A 23,192-nucleotide genomic window follows, 5' to 3' on the forward strand; every position below is an offset into this window, starting at 1 on the left:
TTTGCCGCCTCGGAGGTGTAAAGAAAAGGTGCTGACCCAAGGACAAAGGACCAGAAAGGAGCCCAACGCCTTCAGGATCACAATGCGTCAATAGAAACAGACGCAGACTGGCAAGGAATTTGCCAGAAATGGTTTTCCAATGGGGAGGACCAACATTAATCATCGGCCACCAATTCCAGGGCCAATCAGGCAACCAACAAAAAGCCGAAGTGCTGTACGGATCAAGGCCATAAATGTCGCTGCAGTTTTAATAGAGCAAGCTGATTTTCACAGGACCTCTCACACTTGCAGCTGGGCAAACCACAGGAGTCTGGTCAACAATGGCCAAGGCGGCGGGACAAAGGTCGCAAAGTCATTTGAGATGCGTTAAGGAAAAATTACATGAAGTTTTTGCGGAGCAATTACCAGGTGTAAGAAGTCGAAGAGTTCCAGAGTTCCACAGCTCGGGGGCGTGGACTAATTGTCCGACTCTTGGCCCGCTTGCGAAATGCTCATGACAAATGCCTCGGCCAACACCCCTCTCGGAGCTCATGGCCCTGCAATCGAAGTGCGCTGTAATTTCGACCTCCTTTTGCTGGCCAATTGTTCGGCCCGGCCTTTGTCGGCACCCATTTGGGGCCGCTTTTATTGAAAAGCATTCGACGATGGGCCTGCAGTACTGGGTATGGTGATGCGCAGGCACCGAACCAGTGTCCTAGGACCATTGTCGGCGCACTACTGAGGCGTAATTAATGTCCGCTGTCCACCGCAATCGTCGTTTGATTCGGGAGCTCTGTACCTTCGAGAAACAGCAATACTTGGGAGAGTCTATCATAAGAAAATAGGCCTTAGAAAAACCAGGCTATACTGTGGAACAATAATAAGAATCTCAATTGGTGATGCCATACACTTAAACAGGGATCTCAAGAATAATACATTTGTTTTGTAATGCTTAAACTAACTGGCCCATATGGTACTAAAAAAACAAGATATTTATCCAGAGATATAATAAATACAATTTTAGTTATAGTTAAAAATAACATTTTCTTTACAGAAAATCGACAAAACAAGTTACTCACTTACGGAGAAATGGTTAATACTTTAAATCAAAATCAAGATAGCCTTCTTTACAGTTTGTCTCGAAGATCAATCTTCACTTAACGTCCCGGCCAAACCGCTTTGTACTTCAATTTGCGTTTTGGCTTCGTCCAAATCGTATCTGCAGCTTGTAGTTATCGGCAATCCACCGCCTTCCAGGGGCACTTAACATACTTTTTATCTGTATCTTCGATCTGGCCGCATTTCCTCTCCTCCGGTTTTGGCCCGGTTCCTGTTCAGGCCGCAACTTCCTTGGCATTGTGGAGGGTTTTTTGTCTTTTTGGCAAACTTCTCGGGTGTCAGGGAGGAAGTAGGTGTACATGTTGTGGTTGATTCGAGGCATGAAGCATACCTGCTGCTTGCGAGGGGGATGCTGCTGCCTGAAACCCGAATTCGGGGTCCTGAAAGGCGATACGGGAGTGTGCGATCCCGGTTTGGCATTTGTCTAAAATGCGGTTTTCCCCGGCATTTAATTTCTATTTCAACATTGCATTCGTAATTCGAGCCCTTCCCACAGGTGTGGGCCGGGGAATTGGAATTGGAGCAGGTTGGCAATCTCCCGGCTGTGTGTTTTAGCGCTCGAGTCCATCGTTTATATATTCATGTTACCTTGGAGAGCATTTTCCCTGCTTTTTGTTTGGCTTTCCCTCAAATTGTGCGTGCTAAAAACAGTTGACATATCCATGGGCGAGGCTCTGTGTCTGGGGGCTTTTACCGTGGCAGTTTACCTGAGCTACCTGCTCGGCAACTCACTTGGCGCTCCTTAAAATGTCAAATGTTCTCGGGGACCATCCATCCGCTCCGTTCTGTTCGTCCGTGCCCACATATGATGTTCCCATACCATCCGAGCTGCTAATGGAAATTGCGCTTGGCGGAGGCGTTTGGCGACGACTTCCTGTCGTGCTCTGCCTGGAGAAATTTATGCTAAAAGGTTGCCAGTTTGACTTGGGGACGAGCTGCGCTTTCTCCCCGAGATGTCTAGCAATTTAAGGCCTCCGATTCCCCGGGTTATCTATTAGAATATGAGGTATTTCTGCGGCGTCGGTCGCAGCAAAAACGAATATTTCCCTCATTCATATTCCGCAGCAATTTGCCCGTGCGGCGATCCCGGCCCATCCCAAAGAGTTGTCCGTCCGGATTCTAGTCCCTGTCCGTTGTCCGCCGCCGGTTGTCCGTGAGTGCGTGCGGCGCCTGGAAAAGCATTTTGTATAAATGCGGCGCAAACAAGCTCGAGACTAATTACGACAGGGAGATAACAGCAAGCAGAGGCAGCCATGCCAGGATTCGGGATCCAGGATAATAATCTAAGCAAATTTATCAACACGGACATATGTGAAAAAATATGAAGGGAAAAAAGCGGCAGACAGCAAGGGATACGCACCAAACAAGCGAGTGAAAAATTATGCGATGCGGACTCCAACAAAAGACGCATGGGAAACGGAGAGGGTTACACAATTGTGGAGGTTTTCATCTAGGGGCTCCCAGTGCTGCCAGTTTGGATTTTGAAATTCATTAAAAATAAGAAGAATTTTTGCTAAAAAGAAAATGAAAAGAGTTTTTCTTGAAGCCCTCTAAGAATATAATGTAATGTTTAACAACAGCCTTACTAAGTGTTGAGCCGAAGATATGTTTTAACAGTTTTTTCTATGATATTTGTATTTTATAAAAGTCGAAATGAAGTTCATACCTTTATATATATAATGCTTTCAAATTTATTTTTTATAGTACTGTCATTGAGCTAAATAGTTCTTTAATACTTTTTAGGTAAAAGTAATATTATTTATTAAAAATGTTTTAAATAAATAACATTCATACATTAATATTGCTAAGCTCAAATATAAACATTTGTTTTAAAGCCGAAACTGTTGTAAAATGACGTAAGCAAAGCCTTAAAAAGCCAGCCGAATGCTGCCGGGCCTGTAAAAGAAAGATGGTCTTAGCCCGGCCTATTCAGACAAAAGGATATTTGGGTGAGCCGCCTACTTTCCCAGGAACTGGAAAATCTGATTTCCTTTTGGCAAAGATCATTAGGGGAACACCGCCTACAAGCAAATCCCGTGCAAATATTTGCCCAAGCATAATGGCCAAATCTGCGCTGGCGAAGATGTTGCAACATGGCCTAATCCCAGATCGTAATGTTCTAAGCCGGCTCGGGATTAAATTGGCTTAAATGCGAGCTAGAGCACAAAGGTGAAATGGATAGAGTTCATCAAGGATTGATCCCTCGCATAATTTTGCGCAGTCTGCGGCTGGCGGGAAACCTCAAGCCCGGAAAATTCGAGGCGGGAAACGGAACTTTCCTCCGGCGGAGGCGACCATCAATCATCGTCAGGCTGCGGGCCACATTAGCATTTATGAACTTTTGGCCGAGTTGATTTTTCACGACTTGCAGAGGGCTGGGACTTGGGCCAGGATGGGTTGACTTTAATAGGATTCCCCGTAATTTCATGCGCTTGTGCATACTTGGCAGTCAATTAATGTCAAACTAGTCTCAGCTCTCGCCGGCAATCGATCAAAATTTCAATGCAGCCACCTCAGGGTTGGTGCAATGAAATAATTTGACAATATTCATATGACCCGAATGCTTTTATGAGCGATGACAATGTGGTAACCTTATTAAAGGAAGGGCTAGGGGAAGGCACGTTTGAGGTGTTGATGTGGCGCGATAAAGAATTTGTGGGAACACCTACTAATGATTCCGTTTTTATTACACTCGCCATCAATTTGATATGGTGGTTAGGATACAGTGGTTCAGACAGTTGAAACTAATCAAAAATTCATGGGAGAACCTCTTAAGATACTGCCCTGAGAAGTTCTTAATTAAGATTTGGGTTTGATAAGAACGGGAAACTTAAGTCTTAATGTTCCGGAAAACTTTGATCGTTACCTCAGAATCACGAATAGATCAGTTATACTCCGACTCACCTGTTAAATTAGAAGAACAATATAAGCCTGGGAAGGCGACCCATTAGGCCCATCGTCCCCAAAATCTATCAAAGTAAAAAATATTAAAACACATCAACATTAGCAATAAACCAAATCTGGCACATAATCCCATTGTGCCACATCGATTTCACCCCAATCCCTATTTGGCAATTTATAAACCCCTCAAAAAGCATTTTATTAAGTTAATTAAAACAAACCGAAAATCCCCAACCAGTCAAATGCAATTTTGCAACTTCGTTTTCCAGATTTTTTACGCTTTGGCATTATTAAAAGCGGAATTTTAAATGCCATTTCGCATTATGAATTTAATCCAATTGTTGATGGCGGAAAAAAGAGGAGGCAACAAAAACACAGAGACAACAATCGAATGATACGGTAATTAGATAATTTATAAATATCATATAAACTGCTCATTTATGAATTCAATTAATGTTCGCAGACGCGTGACCGAAGTGGATTAAACTCTAATTTAATAACTCAGCTGGTGCGTGCAAAAAAGAGCAGGGACACAAAGTGTTTGAAAGTTATTAAATGGAAACCTCAAAATGGGTGACAGTTGCCGCACAATGATTTACACCACGAACTGTCAACGGTTACGGATACCCAGTACGATGTGAGCAGCCTGCCGACACATGGCGGGGGATCGGTTGTCCGCAATCCACGAATCCTGCCCACAGATGCGTTTACAACTCACCAGAACGCCCTCGGAAAAGCCTCATATGTCATGGCTAGATGACTACTTAAGGGAGCTGTCAATTCCCTAGGATAATGTTTGGCTCTGCCAGTAATTTATGCATATCCCGAACTCAAGTGGATCCGCTTCTCGGGACCCGTCTGGGCACATCTGTGTAACCCTAGATCGCACAACGCCCCCAGCTCCCGATGCTCCTCTTGCTCCTCCGCCTCCGATATGTATCCCTTGTGGTTAGGCCCATGCCAAATCCAGGGATAATCACATTGTTGACTGCAACTGCAACTAATTACAAATCAATTCGAACCAGCCCCCAAAGGCAAATGAATTCCGGGGAGAGTTACCCAGGGCTAACCGCAGCACAGGAAGCGGGATCGCGGGGAGAACCTCCTTAGCACCTGCCCGCACCCCATTAAAATGTTATACGGCCAGTGTCAATGCCAAGTTTAAAAACAGAACACAAAAATAAATTGACATCTCAGGCTGGCCGTAAATCAAAGGAGACAACTTAGACATCCAGCCATGTTGAAGTGACGAAATGAGCAGCAGAAGAGTCGTAAAAACACTGCAGTCTCGAGGAGACGGATCACATTCGATGGTTGTCTTTTACGATCCCACAATTGAGAATATAGGAGAAGATGGGGATGGCTCTGTGGAAGATATATTTAAGGAGGAAATGATGGATCACAAGAGATGGATGTTATTCTTAGTCATTTGAGATGGGAGCCTAGGATATGATAAGTCACTGATAAGATGAGTAACGTACAAGATCCTTTCGGTCTAATAAAAACTCTTTCAAACAAGATGTATGGATGGGAAAAGAGAGCTGTATGTAAAGTCGAGTTCTTATCATTCATGGCTAATAATGGATCATATAACTTACCATTAACCAAAAAACGAAATAAATAATGGGATTGCTAATAAAAAATGGTATTTGTACAAACAATTAGGGATCGGCTTGGCAAATATGATTTAGGGATCCTACCCCAATCACGATTCTTTTTTTACCCAAACTCTTTACTCTAAGCTTATTAGTACTCAAGTTTCTGTGTGTTTTTCGTGAACCTTTCTCAAACTGTGGCGTACATAAGCACTTCAGCCCCGATGCCCGGCCATTGTTCGCGGATCTCGAGGAGAACAGAAGAATCATTTGTCTTCTAATTATGATTTCAATGGCTTGGCAAAATCAAAGAAGGCGTAATTCGCTCTCACCATCGCCAGGACTCGTTCGGGGCTCCTTTAAGGCGGCAAATCGAATCAAAGAGAAATAGCAAACAAACAAACAAAAAACACTCAGGACAACGGAAAAGGAGACTCCTCTATGGGATTGTTGACAGGCCGCCGAAAAGAAGGAGACCCCAGAACGCACTCAGACAAAGGACGAGGAGCCGGGGCGACTCCATTCGCACAAAAGAAGCGGAAAAAGCGATCAAAGAGCTAACAAAAAGCGGGGCAGCAGCCCGGGAACATAAAGCAGGGGCATCATCACATGTCCGACGTGAGGTAAGCCCAGCTGAAAACCCCTAAGCAAGCCAAAATCCCAACCAGATCCGTGCGGCCGGCTTAGGACTCCTTTTTGGCCTCATCTGCGCCGTTGCCACCGCATTGCGTCGTCGTCTTTAAGCTCTTTAAGCGAAATTAAAACATTTCACGCCGCAGCAGGAGGCCGCTTGAATATTCCGAGGCCCTCAAAACCGTTCAAGTGGAATATCAATTTAGCCCGTAAATTAATGAAAGAATAATATAACCTCGCCTTAGGTATATAAAGTGTAGTTTTATATTCGTTAATTGGAGATTAGGTTTATAAATTATATTTAATGACCAAGTGGGGTGTTTAAAGTGTAGTAATTTTAAAATTAAGTCCTTTTTTGTCCAAATGTTCTACCAAAAGTGGGTTTCAAACTACAACTTCTGGTTTAACTTTACATTGAACGCCTTGATAAATAGTAAATATATTTGAATTTATAATGTGTAATTTTGATACTTTAATATTTTTAACGTTAAGAAAGTAAATACCAGCAGTAAATTTTAAGTTAATGCAATTCAGGATGCAGGACCAAAGACAGCTGCTCTCTATTTGTGTTTCTAATTTAAAATTTAAAAATTGTCGCCACCCCAGCTATTCAGAGCACAATGCTTATCAGGTCCAGAGCACTGTGCTCGCAGTGGTCCACGTAATCGGAGCAGCCCAGGCCACGCGTGCCCGCATCGGAGGCTTCGTAAAGTCCGTCCACGTGCTGCAGTTCCCGCTCCGCGGCACTCGTAGTTGGCCTGCGAGGAAATGGGGGAAAGGATTCCATAATTAGTGGCGACCCCTAAAAAGAACCGCGCTGGGGAGACCCACATGAATAGAATCTGAAACAGGCTGCCCACCAGGCCGTTTTGGGCGTCCAGGGGCGATTCGCTGACCTCGCAGATGGTTCGCAGCAGGCAGGCGGAGCCGTTGAATCCATAGTGGGTCAGAAAGTTGACAATGCTGCGGTAGAAGTCGTGGCGCCTGAAAGGAGGTGGAGATCCCACCGAACGACGCCTCACCTCGTTGTCCTCGTCCTCTAAGAACTCGCCTCCATCCTGGCGGGCATTGATCGGGGTGACGTTGCCCCCAACGCCCATGAAGTGATCATCCAGATCCCACTAAAAATTACAAATATAAATAATATTATCTTGTTAAGCCCGAACTTACCCTATCGATCCACTGGTTGTAGGAATCATTGGATGGCAGTGCATAGTTGGACTCAAAGTTGAAGGCCATGTATACATTTTTGGGACCCAGATCCAGAGGTATAGCCACGGCAGCCAGCAACTAAAAACAAATAGCATAGGTTATCTCTCCCTCGAGAAATGCACTAACAATACTCACGCCAAAGGATCCCTGACGTGGGAACACCAGAAAGCAGTGCACCAGGTGGAGTCCCAAGACCAAGACCACACCCAAGGAAAGCCCCCAGTAAAAGGCAACCATCTTAACCCGAGCTCTGGGCCAACTGAATGCAGTTTGCGAAGATTGCGGGTTGCACAAACGATGGGCGTCAGAATTGGCAGCTCCACTAATAGATGGGTGAGAAGTGGCTTACGGTACTGCCGCAGTTAGGTGAAAGAAACCGGAATGTGCAAGATTTACACGGTTACCACTTGACCCCGTCTCCATCCGAGCTCCGTTGTCCATGCCCAAGGTGCTAATTGCTAGAATGTGTAACATTCTCGGCCGAGAAAGTCTTCTTGGCTCGATTGATGGAGTCGTTTTTATTGAGAAATCAAAATTGAAAATTCGTGAGCCACAAAAAGAACACCCAGAACATGGATTAGTATCTTAAGGCCAGAGCTGGCATAAACACGCACTGAGATTCGCTCGGGCGTGGAGTAAAATAAAAACATAGAAAAACAGAAATGAAATTTAGTATAGTCGTCATATGGGCCAGTTGCCTGGTGTACCAGGCGACGGCCTCCCTGGGCAGTCTCTCCAAGCATCAGAGGAGCAAGAGAGCTCCCATTCCCTGGCTTATATTCCCCACCACATCTCCCACTCGTGTCATGGTAACATGAATGGATTCCTTGAGCTCGAGAACTATTGCTAATGGATTACTTACGTCTCCCAGTTCATTGGTGGTATAGGTATACCGCTGGAGGACCTTAACTACGAGGCAGTGACCACCGGATACGTCTTGAAGGTGGAGTACTGGCTGCCCATCACGCCGGATGACCTGAGAACGCCCACATCAATGCCCCTCAACCAAGTGGCCACGCCTGGTGTGACGGGAGCCAGAAAGCAGAGGAAGCCCATGTTCGAGAACTTCCTGGTGGGAGTGGACGAGCTGGGCAAGAACACCAGGAAGCTGCTGACCAGGACCAACAAGGTTCTCAGCAGCTATCGCTGGACAGTCTACAAGGGGCTGGAGGGACTGGCCGATCGACTGGGCTACCAGGGAAGGATCTGCGTGCTGAAAAGCATCTGCGAGGCCGCCGAGGAGCCCTTCCATTACACTAATGGGCTCTTTGCGGACCTCTTGCACATACTGCTCACGTAAGTGTGAAAAGGAAGGTCCCTTAAGTCGCTAAACCATATAGTAATAACCCTCATCCTCAGGCCCTCCTCCTCAGTGGACAAGTTGTCGGAGCACGCGGATAACGAGTATTATTATGCGGAGAAGGTGGGTCAGTCGGGAGCGGGATGTGACCGCGTCTTCAAGGAGTGTCGACTTAGTCTCCTCCAACACTTCAGTGAAATGCATCACAACCTGGACAAGATCTTATTTTGAGGCAATAAAGGAAGACGAAAATGATACCAAAACTTCGGCTCAGTGTTCTTTGTGGTAAATGGGACTTGGTGAGAGAAGCAAAACTCTGGTCTGCATTGTGGAGTGCTAATTAAGAGAACGTGAACTTCTTATGGAGCCCGAAAGCTCACAGTGTCGTATAAAATAATGGTCCCAATTCTGATCGTGACTCCAGTGTGCCGAATTGCCTGCAGCTAATGACACTTTCGGTTTCCTAATCGAAGAAAGTAAAGCTTGAATCCGTTGGATACTAAAGTGAAATGATTTGGCGTTTGCCAATTTAGTCATCGGTCTTCCCTTGAGCGGCGAGGTGGTTGTGCATTTGAAAATAATATTAAGGACTTAATAATGATTATTGGAATATCAGTGATTTTAGCCATCAGTTTTTTACAAGTTTTTGCTACTTATGCTTTTAATAGTACTCAGTACTTGCATAATGAGGGCGATGTTTTAGTGCGAAAGGCCCGATGGCTGCCCTTGATTTACCCTAGATCTAACCCTACTCGATTACAGGTAAGTGACTTGAAATATTATTAATTTAGGTTGCATTTATAAATACTACTTCGCAGATGATCGGTGGCTTTGGTATACCTGCAGAGGATCTCAAGTTGGAATCTGTGATCACGGGTTATGTTCTCAAAGCCCAATATTACTTGCCCTATTCCGTCAAGCAATTGAGAACCAAGAACGTGCATGAAATCTCTGAGGGAAAACTTTTGGGCAATGCCACAATTTTCGAAAGGGTCATGCAGATGTCCGAGCAAAAACTGGGCCTCGATCCCGATATCCTTCAGCAGGATCTCCAGGCCCTGGGCAGTTATCGCTGGTCGGTCTACGAGGCTTTCTGTGCCCTGGCCATCCGCATGAAGCTCAACGGCAGAGTCTGCGTCCTGAAGAGCATCTGCGAAAGTGCCGCTGCTCCCTTCGACGACCGAAATGGTTTGCTGGGCGAAGTGCTTCATATCCTGCTCACGTGAGTTTATGACCGTGGGATCGACTTTAAGTAAGGCCTCTTCTTCGCCCTTTTAGGCCCTCCAGCTCGGTGGATCCCCTGTCGGAGCAGTCGGACAACGATTACCTGCAGGCGGAGCGACTGGGAGCAGCTGGTGGCGATTGCGATCAGATGTATCCGAGGTGTCCCAAGAGCCTGCTGGAGCATTTCAGTGATGTTCATCATCTGGGCAGCGAGTTCCTCAGCATGCTGGGTTGAGATAGGATCCACCTTCAGCACATCAATTGTGATATTTATGTTATTTTTATTGAAGAAATATGTTTTTTTTTGGATTATTGAAACCAACATTCAATATTTATGACTGGATTATATTTTAATATTATTTTATTTAATATTTCTAATATTAAAATGAAATTTTTATATTTTGAGAGCTGTTGCCCCAACATGTTTTATAGGGAAATTGGATGATTGCCGTCTTCCGCATAGGCCTGCTGGACCCTGAGAACAGTCGCGGCCCTCGGCACTTCCTCTCCGGTTGATTTCACCGGCAAGGGCGTGAAATTTATGCAAATATCCACATAATAACTCTTTTTGTTCTCCTGTCCTGGCTCATCATCATCTTCGGATATCTCTCCACGCTCGGGTGGTCTTTTCTCCTCTCCGGCTATCAAAGCGTACGCATCTCCCGACCGGCTCTGGGCCTCTTTAGGGCCTATTGTCTTCTAATTCAATAATTACAGCCCGAGCTTTGGCTACCGGGGAATGTTTTGGGACTGGGACCCACCACCGTCTTGGGATCCGCGCTGCCTGGGACAAATAGGCGTTTAAATGCAAATGTCTGCGCTGTAATTAATACGCATAATACGCGTATTATGCTAATGCCAATGTCATAATGACTCGAGGAAACCCGAAAAGAAAGACCAAAATATGCATTTCACACTCGGCCCGGGGACCGGGCTCAGTCATATATTCATCACTGGCGGGCTGCATAGTTATTGCCCCTACGTACTAATTAGCTTTGACAAAATACACAACAGAAGACGAAGCTACTAAAAATTAGTAGCCACGTCGGTGGAGGGAGGGGACTTTCTCTAATGAAGCCCCAGTTCCCAGACGGAGACAGAGGCACTTGTCTGCGATGACAAGGTTCCGATAAGAGCTGGAATATATTTTGACAGGAGTCAGCAGTCGTCTGGGTCCAGGGTTACCCAGATCGAGATCAGGGGGATCCTAAGCATAAACTAGAGGCGAGATGCACCTTTCACAATTTTCATGTTGTGTTGTGATTACCTTTAACCCCTTTACGGTCTACAGATCCCCAGTATTTTTTGTCAGTTGGTCGGGGGAAGGGCAATAATTTTCATTTCATGGCCTTTCTTTGGAAACAATTTGTAGGAACATGCAACTTAACGAAGTAATCAGGGGCCAGCTCGGGGAGATGGGGGCCAGATGCTTATCCGAGGCCAGGGCAGCCAGCCATCCAGCCAGCGACAACTATTTTATGGCCTTATGTGCGAGGAGGATGCTGGGGCACTCGGTCGCTTTATATGGCTGGGATTGCTATTTTTGGTAACCCTTCTGGTGCCTCCGGGCGCAAAGTGGGTTACTGTCGGTCCCCTCGGTCTGGAATTTATGCTGCGCAATAATTCTTGGCCCACAACTAAGTTGGTAAAAACAATGTAACAAATTGTTGTGCTCGTACCTGGAGGAGCTGCGTATGCAAATTCCCCGACTGCAAATGCCAGCTATGTCAGGGTTGCCACAAATGGGGTGGTGAACACTGGTGACCCCCGCCACCGAGCTCCAGCCGCCGACCTCTAACTAACCCACTGCACCCATTAATTTCCCATCAAGGGGTTTTTACGGGGCTTTATCTCTCAATTTGAAATGACTTTCGATGGCATTTCCACTTGATCTATATCGCTACTCGAGTTTAACGGCCACGAGGTCCGCCTGAGGGGCCCATAAAATTACCCAGATCCTCTCGGAGATTTCGTATATTTCATGCTAATTAAAACGCCCAGATATTTGTTTAGCGATAAGCAATAATTAATTGTGCTTATTTCTTTTTCTGCTCTCCACCTGCTTCCTCCCATTCAGAGGTCCACTGATTGAGTTGTATCTATGTGGAATCAGTTTCAGTTGGTTTGGGGCGCAATAAACCAAATCAAATCGTGGGATGGAGCCCTTCGGCCACTCGACTCCCCCGCCGCCGCCATGACGTATGCACATTGTCATCATAACTCTGGCCATTGTCTCTGATTCCGACTCCCAGATAGATGGGTACTTCTCCTCGCCTCGCATAATGCCGTCTGGGGAGGAGTGAGTTTTTGCGAGGGCGTGTGTGTGAACTGCAGTTTATTATTTAAACAACGTGACTAAATTTACGTAGTGCCGGAGGAGCGAGACTCTGGGAGGGAGAAAAACCCGCAGGTGGCAAAACAATAATAGTAAACGTTGCACAATGGGAGCCAGCCATATGGGGGAAATAATGAGGTAAATACTGGTTGCTTAAAATTTCATTTTGGGGCAGCGAAATTAGTGGGATCAGAAATAATAATAAGGAAATCAGGGGCAGTCACATAAGTGGGATTAAAAAAATATTAAGGAAATGATGTTCGGATTTTATGGGTTGTTAAAACACATTTTTTAAAGGCTATCGAAATTAAGGATAAATGGCTTAACTCTTAAGGAATGTCTTTCAAAAAGGTACGTATCTATTTTTTTGCAATCGATCTTTTATTTTATTGCAGTTTTTATTTATTTAAAAAAGGGTATTTGAATTTTTTTCTGTAGTATAGAAAGCCCGAGTTATTGATTCTTAAACTTTTTTAATTAAATTAAATTTTCAGAGCAGGATTTAAATATTAATTTTAAGACAAGATCAAAACATTATTTCCATACATGAGAGAAAACTGTATTTCGGTCATTTTCGCTATGATTGATACGAATATTTGGAATTTGCTCCACACTTACTTGTTTTGCCCCACTGTGCATAGCTGCGGCTTGGCATATGCAAAGTGAGCGAGGCTTTGGCCCCAGACAATTTTCGCATGATAAATCGTTAAAGGAGTATGAAAAAACCCGCGAATTGTAACTGAAATAACATACAAAAAGCGAACGGGGGCTGGCGCAAAGTGCGATGAAGGAGAGAAGATAGCAAGGGGCCGCAGTGGTAGGGCCTCACCTGACCCCTGACCCCGCCCCTGTCTTTTGTTTATGCAAAAAGCTTCGCGGAATTGGCGCTACGTACGTGCCAAAGCATTTCATGGTCTGGCAACTTAATTCACCAGGATGTCCCCCGACCCCCCAACCATAAGCATATGCCAGGGGCCCCTCCTGGTCGCCACCCATGCTCCAGTTCCATGCGGGTTCCAGTTCCATTCACCTTCTGTTTGCCGGTGTCTGTGCCAGTGCTTGTTTTCCGCGGAGCCCATCCTCCAGCCTCAGCTTTTCTCCGGCGCTCACGTGTAAATTTTCTCAAATAAATCATTAAAAGCTGCGCAGCAGCCGCAGCACATTGACATTGTCAGAAGCTTTGCACCCACTCGCGGGACAAGGCCCCTTTGGAGACCCTGTCTTCCTATCTTCCGGCCTCCATCTCTCGGAGGGCCGCTCTTTTGATAGCAATCAACGGGGGAGGGCTCATTGTGAGTGCTCGAGCCGCCGACTCATCCTCACCCGAAGCTCAGGTGCATCTATTCATAGATCCTTTGGATTCCTTCATAAAGCCCGTGCCATTGCACTCAGCTTTTATCAACGGGCGGGTGTGTGTGGAGAGGTTAGTTAGTGGCACTTTAGCGCTAAAGTTTATACATAAATTTGTCATTGGCATTCAGTTGCCTCGCATCTCTTCCACCGGCCCCCACGTCAGTGTGTGCACTTCCCTGCACCGAGGAAAATGCCAACCTAGATGCGAATAAGGTCAGCAAGAGGTCAACTTAAATATAATGCGAGCTCTATTTTTATAATGAGCAAGCATTAGATTGATGTTTTTTATAGGAAATTGCCATAGAAATACCGACTCTTAGATTACCAATCAAATATTGTTAGAAATCGTACATTAAAAAGATTTGATTAAGCTCCAAACATATAAGCCCTGTTTAACTTTGGGTCCTATAAACCTTTTTTTTTATTTAAAGGAATTTCCTAAAAATGTCTCCCTTTTATAAAAAAGCCTTATACCAAATAATAATGTTATTAAATTTCTATAGCTCTTTTTCCCTGTGTACACCTTGGGCAAACATATGTCTGGGCCTTTCTTCGTGCAGCTTTTCATGGCTATGCATTCAGGTTGTGTTTTCCTTTGATATTATTTTAGACTTCCTTTTTGGGGTGGCGCCTTTTAATTAAATCGAAAGACTTCCCTGGTAAGCCCTGTGCACCCGTGCTGCCACCTTAACAACTCATTTTTCATGCGCGGTGCCACCCTTGTTCGCATGATAATTTACAAGAAATCTGTTATTGTCTTGTTAAGAGCGAAACTCAGCCCGGGCGCCATATGGCGTCAGATGCTTGGCAAATTGAGCGATCGTCGATGACTTGGCACCTTCCCAAAAATCCAGAAATCCAGAAACCGCATCGCGACACGAACATAAATAAATAATCGAAATGGAAAAGCGTGGCGAATGGCCCGCAGCTGTGGCCGGGAAAATTCAAGGGCGGGGAGGCGAGCAATTTGCAATGCCCTTGCTCATCCAGTTTTATTGCACAATCAAGTGCTGCAGTTGCGGAGAGGGCGCCGCCACGCCCCCTTCACGCATCGGGCCCACACACACCTTTGAACCTAAATGTGCCGCACTTCACACCCATCTCCTGGAATCTAGAGCTGTTTGCACTGAGGGAAAACGATGGGTGGTGTTTGAAACTATCATTTTAGGATTTTTTATGAGTACTACTTTTTTAATAAATGATGGTGCTAGTGAGGATATATTTCTGAGGACTAATCGTAATATTGGGAAACTATAAAATTTAAAAAAAAATCTTGGATGTATAGGATATCTTATCGTATATTTCTGGGCATAGCTCTAGCATACTTTTTTGGAGATGTCCTACAAATTGTTTTAATTTCTGAAAATACTTTGTAATTCCTAACCATTACACATTACCATATCTTCCCTAGAAATAAGAAGAATAATTTCCCTCTTAAGCTTTATATTTTTTAAGAATGGTAAAAGAGTGTAAAGTTCGAGTGCGATTATACTATTTTACTGGATTTTTTTCGAGTGTCGAAGGAGATTCACAAATAGATACTGTGAGCATGATTCGGGGAATGGTTTTCGACGGACTGAAGGGCAGGGCGATGAGAATGAGAATGACTGTGCCTAATGCGCGGCCTGCACTTGAGTGCCGTTTGCTCAAGTTCAGCCGCTGTTCATCTCATCATCGCGCCATCGATGCTGGCTGAAATAAATTAAGAATTTTAATGCGGAAAAAACAAAGGGCATAGACATAGAGAGAGTTCCAGGGACCGGAGACCCACGGCCGAGACACGACTTCATGCTTAATCAGAATGTGTTGTAGGGCAGCGCCTCTCTCTCGCCCGATGCACCGCGGGTCCTTTGAACTGCCGACAGCCACCGTAATATTTAAACCAGATCAGATGAGATCGGTTCCATTCGCCGACTCTAGCCCTTTCCTCGGTTCTTCTTTGCCTTTGTTCTGGGCAGAATTATCACAGCTCCGCTAATGAAAGGGCAAACGAATGAAATATTAACGAGCCCTCGAAGGAGGGCGAGAGTCCTGCGGCAGGACCTCCTGGGTTGATTGTCCCTAAAAGGTGATAACGCCGCCATCAGTCCGCCCTGCGAGCCCCTTCCCAGGGTTGCGTAACGAATGGGATCAGGAGTTTATGTGCCTTTGTCGATTATTAACGTCTTTTTAGCGTTTGGGCCTGGGAAATATATCCTAATAAATCCCTCTGCCTGGCGAAGGCTATACAAAGGAAGAGTCTTTAGAAAGCTGGTAATTTATGCATTACTTCCTGTAAAAATATGAAATTATAAAAAATATCATGGAATTGTTTATTTAATCATGTATTAGAGGATAGTAAAAAATTTTGATTAAAAATATTTACTATATTTTCACTGAATGTCTTAATAAGTCAAATTGAACACATTTTTTTTATATACGAAATATTTTGAAAGTTATCAATAGGTATTTCAATCAAAAAAATACAGGAATTACTTTTATACCATTTTATTCTCACAGTTCCTACTTAAGTTCCTCTTATTATGCACTTCAGTCAAAATAACGAGATAGATTAGAAATGATTTGAGCCTAAAAGGATAGTGTTCCTTACGCACAGCGGCTCCCGTTAATGTGTTTTGTCATTGATACCAAGCTAGACTCATAGCTGATTCAGGGCAGGTCGCAACCAGCCCCTTAGGAACCTGACTCCCACAACAAAACTTCGACTATCTAGCCGCACAATGTGAGGTAACCCACACCAGTCACCAGGCATTAGCAACTTCTCCAGCTCATTATCATAGCCCGTCCCGCAGGTTGGCTTCCCCGTCATCGCGACATCCATCAGCTTCAGCGGAATCATTACCGACATGTGTTACTGGAAACTTATCTCCCGCCTCGCACTGGAAATTATCACACTCGGGATTAGCTGGAAGAGCGTTTAGCATGTAGCACCGGCTCGAAGAGGGAAAACTTCCGCCCGGCGGCGTAAATCTTCGGCAAACATTTGCCCAACACCTACGCAACAAAGGAGCGTATGCAGATGTCGCCGTCTTGAATGCGTATTTATTTATAAGCGAGGCCCGTGATAAGGATGCTGCTCCGGAGTCCTGATCCCGACAATTTGTTTCCAGCCAGATAAGGGGATGCGCGGCGAGGTGTTAGTTCCTTCGCCCTGCGGTTGCTTTGCGGCATCGCCGGGTGTGATATTTGACAGTCCAAAATGATAAGAATTATTTACATTTTTTTCGGGGCTCTGGTATGTGCCGCTCGTTCTTCACGCGGTAATTTTTCTCATTAAAAGTTGCGGCCGCCAGTGGAAATTGTTGTCATTTAAGGCTTTTTTTTCGGGTTCCCGGGTCCCAATGTGTGTGTGTGGGGGCCGGCGGCAAATAATTACCAGGACGTTTAAGCCACTCAGCCGAGCGTTGTGAAAATTCATAATATCCAGCACTCAGCCTGAGAGAGGGATTTTTTTTGGTTGCTGAATGGCTGTTCCGGGCACTTGCGGGTGGCATTTTGCGCATAAATCCTTTCATTCCGTTGGGTTCAGACTCAGACACAAAAAAATGGTGGAATATATACGTATAATGGGCGAAAGGATGTGTTTGCTCGTGGGTTATTGTTTGGCATACTCACACTGGGATAGAGAGGAGCGTACATAATTAAGCTGTCGAGGATTATTTTGATGTGTCACAGGACGACAGCAGCGGGCGGCGGCAGCTGATGATAGCCGGAGGTCCTCTGGGGGCCCCTCCAACCTCATTTAAGCCAACTTTTGTTTGCTGAGAAGTCCAACAGCTGAACAATTCCAAACGAAATGAAGTTCTAGGGAAATGGAGACGGGGGTTGGAAATTCTCGCGATCATTTCATGGAATTTAATCTTTCTTTTCCCCGTTGAGGTGTTAGGTGCTGGGGCTGCTCTAAGGCAAGTTCCTAAGACCGTCAGCCGAAACAGTCGTAAAGATCGGGCTCAGACAAAGCTTACCAAATCAATAACAATTTTTCACAACTTCTCTGCTTCGCAGCCAAATAACAAATTTCCCCCTTTGTTACAACAAACAAAGGGTTCTCCCGATGAGCCAAAGAATGATATTTATGTTGTCGTTTATGTAAAAACCACAAATGGAGAAGACGAGCGCCCTAACATGCGTGTAAATTATAATGCGAATCAAGCGAAGTGACTGAGAAGTTGGCTGCGGAGCGTAAATTAAATAATTCCTTTGTTGGCACCCGTGCGGCATTTGCATAAGACCCATAAAAGACGAATTCTGTCAGCGGGAAGCCCAAAACCAGCCCGAAGACCCAGCCTTAGACTCTCTGACGACGACCCATTGAACCCGCCCGGGGTCGGGCGAAAGACTTGGGCTCAGCACAGCTCAGAGCTGTTTAAATTTCATTAGCTGCAGGAAAGAAAGAGCCCAGCCGAGCCCATTGGAAATGCTAATGAAGGAGTGTCTTTGGGGAGCCAACTACTACCTGGTCACCTGCCAAATGCAAAGGCACCACTTTTGTCACCTTCCGCCGACAAAGAATCTCTGTTCTTTTCCAACCGGTCAGGATCGAAGTGCACACGCATCCGTAATGAGCTTGGCCCGGGGCCAAGTCAGCAGTACTTTGATTTCGAATTAAATGTTAATAAGTTCAACTCTTTGGCACTCTTGGGATCGCACTCGACCCGATTGTTTGGCTTTCCCCGAGGGCGGAAATGTGGCCACCATTTAAATGCTAAGCAGGCGGGCGAAGGGCACCGCTCTGTCTCGGAATGTTACGAGTTTATGCTCGTAAAGTCGGATAAATTATTCCTTTGCCCGGAATGTGCACTCTATAGTTTCCGGCTTGCGAGCGGATGAAAAGCCCATATAGATAAGGGCTATGAAAAATCGAAGATCTCTCTTCTGCTGTCCAAATATTTGTGGAGCAGCTTGGATTTCATTCGAAGTTTTAATTTCTCTTCATTTTTAAGGCTGTAAAGATCGGTTTTTGATGGGTAAAAAGTCGTTAAATTGAAAGCCATCGGGAGCTTACCCGAAGAAATCTGACTTCCAAGGAAGTTTAAGGTACCACTGAACCACTGTTGTAATAAAAGCGGTTGGTCTTCATTCTGAGAAAGATACAATAAACATATATATTGAGTGTTAAAAGAATGAGTCATAGAGGCATTCGTTTATTGGAAAGTCATCTATTTTATTAAAAATAGAATTGAAAAACAGATTTTACTTTACAATATCGAGGAATCTTTAGTTAAACTTGTGACTGATTACTTTTAATAAAATGATATATGAAATAATAAACAATATAAATTTAATGTAGTAATATACAAGTTTATGTATTGTTCTTGGTTTATTAGTGCTTGTCAAAGTAATTTATATATTTTTTTAAATTTTCCTACATGTTTAACCTTTTTCAGACCCACTTCACCTTGAACTCCAGACTGGGCCAACAATCCCCCTGAGTTATGATGGATCTAAGACAGTTCCGAGAGCCCCGTCCTAACTGTTCTGCATGCCAATCTAAATGGTCTGCCATTTTTTCAGCAACAACCAACTCGGACACCAGGTCGGGCAGATAATCACCGCTCTCGGGAGGCGATTCCAACTCCAATTACATTTAAATGCCATGAAATGGTATTTGATTTGGTTTATTTCGTCTTGTTTGTGCACAACCCATAATTACCCACAATTGTCAGTTGCCTGTGTACTTCTCACCGGCGATTATATATATACAGCACATCCAGAGGATGAGCGGTGGATGCGTGCTGGGAAATTATACCTTGCCCCATTAGGGCGCCGAAATCCAAAGTTTAGACTCGATTTGGTGGCATTTGAAGGAATTCAAAGTCAAATGACATTTGTCACGCAAGCCACCAGCCTTTTCTTGCGACTCAAGTGCAGACGAGGCCGATTAACTTTGATTTGGTATTGAACTTCTTGCGAGGAGGACTTAATTATACGTCCAAGGACCGGAGGAGCCTGCTTCGTTGATTTTAATAACTTTTGGCCGCTGCGCAAAAACTCACAGGGCCAAAGCGGAAAGTTCAAAGTTTCTGAGCTGCGTTTTATGCCCGGGCTAAAGGTAGATTTTAATTTTTTTTCGGTCTTAGCTCATTAATCACAGGGCACAAAGGAGGACCAGGTCCCGATAAATGGAACTTTCTGAACCGAACCGAGGAAGGCAGGCAAATATCGGCGCACCGGAGGAAGTCGTCGCCAGCATTCAAGTCTAACAAATCAACGTGCAATTTGCTCATTGAACTATGATCGCTTCGCCGCCAGCGAGAAGTAAAAAATTTAAGTTGAAAGTATTTCCCTCCTTTCGCCACCAAATTTTTCCAGGGGGCGTGTGGGTGGGTGCGGCTTGCCAAACTTGATGACATAAAACTTCTGCCAGTGCTGCGTAAAGTTCGCTTTTCTGGGAAACTTCTGCGTGATTTATAACGCATGCAGGGCTCGAGGGGCGAGCAGTCGAAGTGAAAAGCCGGCCGGGTGTGAGCCATGGCCACGGGTACCGAAGACACGTTTTCAATAAACTTTTCGCCTAGACATATTCATATTTTATGCATAAATTCACACAAACGACATTCGAAATGGCCAAAGAAAGCTGCAATTGAAAAGGGAACTTCTCCCAGGCGCCGAGTGTCAGACAATTAGTGATCAAAGTGGCCAGAAGGCCAATTGCGGGCTGTTCTGGAGTGTGTGGCAAAGTTGCACAGTTATAGAAAGAAGTAGGGGATTATAGAGTCAACGAATTTATTTCAATTATAAACATTATAAACCAATCAGTTGCATTATTTTTAACGGAGTTTTAACTAAGCGGCTATAAAGTTTAAGATGATGCATTATGAAGGAAAATATCAAGCATTAAACAATAATACCTACTATACTATAAGAAACAATTTCATTATTTTACAATGTCATGTTTCTTAAAATTTTAATTTTTTTTTAATAATATTTTTTTTGATTATTTAATAAACTACATTTATTATAATTTCATATTATGGTTCCTAAAAGGATTGCTAATTTTGAGTGTGAGTCGGCTGCGGAAACAAAGTTCATATGAGGTCAGTGGTTCTATGGATGTTTCCACGTTGGAATCTTATCAGCCTGGCTCAATCGCGATGCGAACCATTTCTGATAGGGGCAGAACTCAAGAAGTCGATATATGGTCAGGGCTGGCGGCGCCCTTAATTCGCAGCCACACACGCCCTGGACAAACAAAAGACCCTTTTTTCATGTGCTGGCCCAGAAATCAGTTTCCACCTGCATCCTTTCGGGGGAATCGACCGGCAACAGTATCGGTATTCTGTATCTCGAACCTTTTCGGCGACGAGGCAGGTATAAAACACGTGCCCCGTCTGCCTCGATTAGCATTTGAAATCATTAGCCGGGCTCGGTGCTGTACTGGTTTTTCAGTTCTGGGTTCTGGGGTCTGGGTTCTGGGTTCTGGGATCTGAGCCTGGTTTTCGGTTCTGGTTGGCAAGGTGCATTCTGCATTATGGAACCGCAGCCGCGGTCGACCGACCAACATCATCATCGCTCACATCGTGGCATTTATCTGGCATTGTGCATCTTCTTTTCACTCGGCTCTGTTCTTCGCACTCGGTCGTTTTTGGTTTTAGCTGAAAGCCAGCGGCGTCAAATTTGTAAATGCACCTGGATTTCCTCGTTTGTTCCTGCCTTTGTCTGGGCCCTTTTCTTCTGTTGTGTTCTGCTTTCTACTGTTCCGAGGCCCAGACAGCCCGAACGGGCCGATATTTGTTTTTTTGATATATGTTTGTGGGCATTAGTCTGCCTCTCGTTGGAAATCCTTTGACATTGCAGCCGTTCGTCGGGATCATCATCCATCAAAAATGATTGCCGAAAGATGCGCTCCTTGTGATTTGAATTTCAGATGCGGGCACTCAATTAGTTTAATTGCACTCCGTGCACATTGTCCATCTCAGCAGGTGAAACTCTATTCGACATTGGTGTCCAGGGTTTTATTTTTCGCAATGGTTTTCAGTTGTGGGTGTTTTTCGGTAAATACTACGTTGTAATTAGCAGGCTTTTAGAAGTAATTTAATAAGGCAATGGTTTGTGGTGATGTTTGGTAATTTTTTGTACCTTAGAGGAATTTAAGGAAAGAATACATCAATTTTTATTGGAAAGAAAGAGTTTCTTTCTACAATTTTTTATATATTTTATCAAGTTTGTCTCATTAAATTCTGTAAGAACAAAAGCTTGATTTTTATTGACTATCTGCCAACCGTTACCAACTTTCAGAACATGTTAGACAATAGTGTATAATATCAACGACATAGTAAGCTATCTCCCACATTTACCACTTCTCTGACTTTCTATTAATACCCCTAAATAGCCTAAAAAATATAACTGCACGTGTTTTCACTCGATGGCTACCAGTCGATCTTCAAGACACAAACTTAATTTGGAAAGCTCATGTTTAGCGGCAGATAGGACAACCTGTTCGGACTATCAAGAATCACATTAATAATGTCTCCTGCCGGTGAAAATTGAACTCTTCGGATCGGACCCCTTGCTCGTATTTCAATGATAACGCTTATTAAATATTCCCCAACCGAAAAGAACGCGATAATGTCAATCGGGCACTCTGCTTCATTTGGGGGCCTATCTACGCGGCCTTATCTAAGCCAAAGTTTCTTTTAATTAAAAGCCGGGCAGCCCAAAACAAAGCCCCACGTAGGTCTGCGAGCCAATGACCCGCATGTGTCTTGGCCAGCATCCAAGCCAAGTGGAGACCAAGTCCAGGCCAAGTCCGAACCGAGCTGCCGTTGGCAGAGACAAATGCAGCAGTGCACCGACACATTATTCATGCCGTTATCAGCGGAATGGTCGCTGTCTTGGATTCGGATTGGGATTGAGAACCATTGGACCTCGAGCAACACTTGCGAGTGCAGCGAGATATGTGTGCCACGTCTCAGCCCAATTCGATACCCAAATAATTGAGTATTCCTTTTAGATTTGAGTCTATAATAAATGCCTCACTTTTAAAATAAGAAACGAAGGCGTTTATCGCAGCTATCACAGTTTGAAAACAGTTGAAATTAAGTTTTCTGGCTATAAACATTTTTAGTAGGGCTATGTGAAATTATTACTTTCCTTATTTAACCAGAATTTATCATATTTTCTAATTCTAATTTTAATTATTTTAAATTTCTTGTTTAATTTGTCATCCCAAATAGAATGGTCATGTATGCAATATATATAAACAATAAAATGTTAAATATCCATTCTAATAAAAATATTAATTATATATAGGGATGATAATATACTGCAGGACTTAAGTTAAGTTTATGCCATTTTTAAAAAGTATTTTAAAATACGACACTTTGTTAAACTCATGTTTCGGAAATCATTTTTCTAAGTGCATTTAGCTTGGCAACGGGCAAGTGGCTGTTGGCCAGGCTATCGGCGGATCAGCTCGCATGGTGGAAATATTTTCCAGCTTGCCACCGCGCTGGAATCGTGCACTATTTTGGCAATTTTAATTACCGCAGCGTGGCGGGAGCGGAGGGAAAACACTTTCCCATTCGGGGGAATGCACCTG

At 44.3% G+C, this 23,192-nt stretch overlaps 3 protein-coding genes and 1 long non-coding RNA gene across 4 annotated transcripts; 2 read left to right on the forward strand and 2 right to left on the reverse strand.

Moving 5' to 3' along the window:
- Positions 1-1,065: 1,065 nt before the first annotated feature.
- Positions 1,066-2,574, reverse strand: LOC127010910 (uncharacterized). The gene is made up of 3 exons (XR_007763804.1): positions 2,459-2,574; positions 2,321-2,381; positions 1,066-2,268 (listed from the first exon to the last, which is right to left on the reverse strand). It is a non-coding gene; the product is annotated as an uncharacterized LOC127010910 (long non-coding RNA).
- A 3,915-nt stretch (positions 2,575-6,489) lies between these two features.
- LOC108028195 (uncharacterized) lies at positions 6,490-7,676 on the reverse strand. Its single transcript, XM_017099855.3, has 4 exons — positions 7,575-7,676; positions 7,398-7,517; positions 7,059-7,348; positions 6,490-6,985 (listed from the first exon to the last, which is right to left on the reverse strand). Exons 1-4 carry the CDS (start codon positions 7,674-7,676, stop codon positions 6,838-6,840), a joined length of 660 nt encoding a protein of 219 aa, XP_016955344.1. The 3' UTR covers positions 6,490-6,837.
- A 425-nt stretch (positions 7,677-8,101) lies between these two features.
- On the forward strand, positions 8,102-8,970 carry LOC108027990 (uncharacterized). Its single transcript, XM_017099616.3, has 3 exons — positions 8,102-8,248; positions 8,311-8,735; positions 8,799-8,970. Exons 1-3 carry the CDS (start codon positions 8,102-8,104, stop codon positions 8,968-8,970), a joined length of 744 nt encoding a protein of 247 aa, XP_016955105.1.
- A 366-nt stretch (positions 8,971-9,336) lies between these two features.
- LOC108028235 (uncharacterized) lies at positions 9,337-10,198 on the forward strand. The gene is made up of 3 exons (XM_017099900.1): positions 9,337-9,501; positions 9,558-9,961; positions 10,018-10,198. Exons 1-3 carry the CDS (start codon positions 9,337-9,339, stop codon positions 10,196-10,198), a joined length of 750 nt encoding a protein of 249 aa, XP_016955389.1.
- Positions 10,199-23,192: the final 12,994 nt, after the last annotated feature.

This window comes from Drosophila biarmipes, chromosome 3L (assembly GCF_025231255.1).
Source record: "Drosophila biarmipes strain raj3 chromosome 3L, RU_DBia_V1.1, whole genome shotgun sequence".
Taxonomy (NCBI): Eukaryota; Metazoa; Arthropoda; class Insecta; order Diptera; family Drosophilidae; genus Drosophila; species Drosophila biarmipes.

What these genes read in the sequence shown, in the direction of transcription:
- LOC108028195 (XM_017099855.3), bottom strand. Translation starts at nt 7,676, where the DNA reads ATGGTTGCCTTTTACTGGGGGCTTTCCTTGGGTGTGGTCTTGGTCTTG. An exon ending in CACGTCAGGGATCCTTTGGC is followed by an intron (nt 7,518 to 7,574) that starts GTGAGTATTGTT and finishes ATTTGTTTTTAG; the next exon opens with TTGCTGGCTGCCGTGGCTAT. An exon ending in ACAACCAGTGGATCGATAGG is followed by an intron (nt 7,349 to 7,397) that starts GTAAGTTCGGGC and finishes TGTAATTTTTAG; the next exon opens with TGGGATCTGGATGATCACTT.
- LOC108027990 (XM_017099616.3), top strand. Translation starts at nt 8,102, where the DNA reads ATGAAATTTAGTATAGTCGTCATATGGGCCAGTTGCCTGGTGTACCAG. An exon ending in CATCTCCCACTCGTGTCATG is followed by an intron (nt 8,249 to 8,310) that starts GTAACATGAATG and finishes TACGTCTCCCAG; the next exon opens with TTCATTGGTGGTATAGGTAT. An exon ending in CTCTTGCACATACTGCTCAC is followed by an intron (nt 8,736 to 8,798) that starts GTAAGTGTGAAA and finishes CCTCATCCTCAG; the next exon opens with GCCCTCCTCCTCAGTGGACA.
- LOC108028235 (XM_017099900.1), top strand. Translation starts at nt 9,337, where the DNA reads ATGATTATTGGAATATCAGTGATTTTAGCCATCAGTTTTTTACAAGTT. An exon ending in CTAACCCTACTCGATTACAG is followed by an intron (nt 9,502 to 9,557) that starts GTAAGTGACTTG and finishes ACTACTTCGCAG; the next exon opens with ATGATCGGTGGCTTTGGTAT. An exon ending in GTGCTTCATATCCTGCTCAC is followed by an intron (nt 9,962 to 10,017) that starts GTGAGTTTATGA and finishes TCGCCCTTTTAG; the next exon opens with GCCCTCCAGCTCGGTGGATC.